At 42.4% G+C, this 3902-nt stretch overlaps 1 protein-coding gene across 1 annotated transcript; it reads left to right on the forward strand.

Moving 5' to 3' along the window:
- The first annotated feature begins 1795 nt into the window (after window positions 1-1795).
- On the forward strand, window positions 1796-3032 carry MC3R (melanocortin 3 receptor). Its single transcript, XM_014943695.1, has one exon. The coding sequence runs from the start codon at window positions 1944-1946 to the stop codon at window positions 2919-2921; it is 978 nt and encodes a 325-aa protein (XP_014799181.1). The 5' UTR covers window positions 1796-1943; the 3' UTR covers window positions 2922-3032.
- The last annotated feature ends 870 nt before the right edge of the window (window positions 3033-3902 follow it).

Genomic DNA, 3902 nt, shown 5'->3' on the forward strand with positions numbered 1-3902 from the left:
AAGCTTCTTTCATTTCTTCAGCAGAAATGTCTAGCTGTGCAGACCTTCTAGTACAGGTGCCCAAGGGTACATGGGCCTGCTGAAATACTGGACACAGACCCAGCACCCCAGTAACACACTGGGTCAGACCAACTCATCCCACAGGTCTGTGTTCACATGAAGTGCCTACGAAGGTTACTAAAAGAACCTTCATTAAAACAGGTCTAATACCAGAGCAGTCCCACATAACCTGCATTAACTCTTAGGAATAAAGGACTTTTCAGAGATTTAAGGGATGATGAGAACATCCAAGAGCAGTTAGGTCAGAAGGTTTCAGGCTGTTGGAGATGCTACCAAGGAAACCAGACCAACTCTAAGTGTCCATTCTTATGAACTGGGCAATAGTATTAAAAAAAGGGTTAACTGAGGCAATTGAACTTGTTCAAGTCTGTCCTTGAAACCAATGCTGCCAGAGATAGTTTGGAAGTTGAATTCAGCTACAAATTAACTTTCACACAACTGGTTTAATAACCAGCTGAGCCTTGGGCCCTCCTGGGATGACCCTTCTCTGCTAGACAGGGAGAAGCATGCTTCTGCAGACAGGGAGAAGGAAAAAGAAAAAAAAGAAAAATATCAATTTTTCAATTTGCAAAGCTGGTTAAGCCTTTAGGCTGGCTGAGATCCTTCAGCAGAGCTAGCGAGTCACAACACAGAGAGCACAGTGTGGAAACTCACACCTACACTTTGCTTTACTTGTGAGCAAGGAATTTAGAACTGAAGTAAACAAATATAACCCAAACCATTTGTGGCAAGGAATGAAATCACTGGGAGCTTATCTCTGATGAAACCAGTGTTATCTAGCTAATGACAGCCTTTAGAGCATCTCAGCAGTTATATCATGGGCATATTATTTGCACCCACAACCCATCTGTGCTACAGCTCACCCTCGGGTTGTCATCTTGAACCATAAGGTCCAAAACCTGAGAGATCCCAGGACATTCTCAAGTGAGGAATTGTCTCGACTCAGTTTGAGCTGAGCATTCAAACCAGGCAAGAGGAGCTCTGGCTCAGGGCAGGAGAGGAGCAGAGCCCAGCATAGTGTATGGGCATCCTGCCTCTGAACCCCTGCCACACTCTGCTGCCCACCCCTGCTCACTTCCATCAGCAGGACACAGCTGCCAACGGGCAGGAGAGGAGCAGAGCCCAGCATAGCATATGGGCAGCCTCTGAACCCCTGCCACACTCTGCTGCCCACCCCTGCTCACTTCCATCAGCAGGACACAGCTGCCAAAAACAGGCATAAAGTTAGCTGGATGAAAATCCCACTTTTTCTCAGATTAATTTTAAGGCAAATCCATCCTATTCGCTATCTGCAGAGGGCGCCAGACAGTTTCGGATCCGCTGGTGGAGCAGCGGTGGAGATGCTGTACCTGGTGCTCACAGCTGTCACTCAGAAAGGTGCTTGGGCTCCAATAGCCAATGCTCTGCACGGAGGATTAAGTAGGAGTTGCACGTATAAATCCGTTAGTTCTCTCTTCCTTTCTTGCCACTGAAATAGCAAGAGATACTTCACTGAGCTGCAACAAACCTTCTGGCAACAAACCTGCCCTGGCCCCAGCAGAGCAGAAAACTCCCTGCTTTTAATCACCAGGAGAGCTAGAACCAGCAATGTGCTGCTGCTGCTTTTTCCCTTCAGAGAAAACTGATGCCTGCAAGATTTGAAGCTCACTTTCTTGTGAAGAGAAGCCTGTGACTGACACAAAACTCACTGTAAATGCAGATTTTTTTGTTTCTACTTGTAAAAGTGACTAAAGAGAACTCCTGCTTGATTCCATCTCCTGTACACAGCAACAACTTAGGAGGGCTTCTTTTCCTTTTTCTTTTTTTTCTCCCCTTCATTTTTTTTCTTAACCTGTTCTCTATCAGATCCTTAATCACTTCTGAATTCGACTCCTTTGCTCACAATGAATACCACACACTTTACATTTTCATTTCAGCCTGTGCTGCTTAATGTCACTGAAGACGTCAATGACTCAATTCTGAACAACAGAAGCAGTGATGGATTTTGTGAGCAGGTCTTCATAAAAGCCGAGGTCTTCTTGACTTTGGGGATCATCAGCCTCCTGGAAAACATCCTTGTCATTCTTGCAGTGCTGAAGAATGGAAATCTACATTCTCCTATGTATTTCTTCCTTTGTAGCTTGGCTGTGGCAGATATGTTAGTGAGCATGTCAAATGCCTTGGAGACTATCATGATTGCAATCCTGAGCAACGGCTATTTGATCATCGATGACCACTTTATTCAGCACATGGACAATGTTTTTGACTCGATGATTTGTATTTCTTTGGTAGCCTCAATTTGCAATCTGTTGGTTATAGCCATTGACAGGTACATAACTATTTTCTATGCTCTCCGATACCACAGCATCATGACTGTGAAGAAAGCTTTAACTCTGATTGTGGTCATTTGGATTGCTTGTATCATCTGTGGCATCATATTCATTGCCTACTCAGAAAGCAAAACTGTCATTGTCTGTCTCATCACCATGTTCTTTACCATGCTCTTTCTCATGGCCTCCCTTTATGTTCACATGTTCCTGTTTGCACGCCTGCACGTTAAGCGGATTGCAGCCCTCCCCGTGGACGGGGTGCCCTACCAGCGGACCTGCATGAAGGGAGCTGTCACCATCACTATATTACTTGGGGTCTTCATTGTTTGCTGGGCACCTTTCTTCCTTCACCTCATTCTCATCATTTCCTGCCCAATGAATCCATACTGTGTCTGCTACACTTCACACTTCAATACCTATCTGGTCTTGATAATGTGCAACTCTGTAATTGATCCACTCATTTATGCTTTCCGGAGTCTGGAGATGAGAAAGACTTTCAAAGAAATAGTGTGTTGCTGTTATGGAGTGAGTGTGGGACAGTGCATGCTGTAAACATCTGGCTCTGTGTTGAGAATAGAGAGGGGATACACACAACAGCTGTATGAATATATATGTATGTAGATGCCTAGCAACTCCACTGTAAAAGCAGTGCTTGAAGGAAGGGTACAGGAAAGAAAAAGATAACCTTCTTCTTGATGGTTATCATACTTTCAAATTTACCTTGATTCATACTGTCAGAAGTGAAAATCAGATGCAACTAAATTATATGAAATTATTTAAATAGCTATAATAGAAGGAAATCCAGAGTGGCTTACAAAATAGCTTAAGAATCCTTAAAGGAACTGCCTTATAGAGACTGAAATAATATTCTCTCTACCATTTATTTGTACTTGTTGCTTTATCTCTGTGCCACTATCAACAAGTCAGTGTTTTCTAAAAGATTCCATTAGTAACCTCTATGGAAAGCTATTCACTTGCAAGACAAATCAAAACATCAACAGGTAACAGCATTTCTCTACTACCATGCCTCCACCTTTTATTAAAGAATAGATTGACATTTATGCTGCCTGCTATAAAGCAACCCGAGTAAAAAATCTTTGAAGGGTGAAAATAAACATTGCTCTTGCACTGAAGTATTCTTTCAGTAGGAATCAGTTAAGTGAAAAAGAACAGCTTCTGTATCAGTGATAGTGTGACTTAAACAGCTGCCTGATAGAAGTGGCTCATACGAAGAAGGCATTTAAATTACTGATTGTGATACAGGAGTAATATATCCTCAAATTTTTAAGTTTAATTTTTTTTAACTGGAATGCACTGATCAATGTAGTATTTGGTATGTTAACAATAAGTCACAGACGTCTCCTTTTGGTACACTGTCAGCAATGAGACACATCCTTAGAAAATGTTGCAGACTACACAGGTCTGAACATAAGGAGCAACTACAATGCAGAATAGTTTGAATTTAGCTTTCTGTAAAAGCTGGAGTCTTTAGAAACATCCATTTGGCTAAGTTAGGTACCTGGAAGAAATAAG

Source organism: Calidris pugnax, unplaced genomic scaffold, assembly GCF_001431845.1.
Source record: "Calidris pugnax isolate Ruff unplaced genomic scaffold, ASM143184v1 scaffold118, whole genome shotgun sequence".
NCBI lineage: Eukaryota > Metazoa > Chordata > Aves > Charadriiformes > Scolopacidae > Calidris > Calidris pugnax.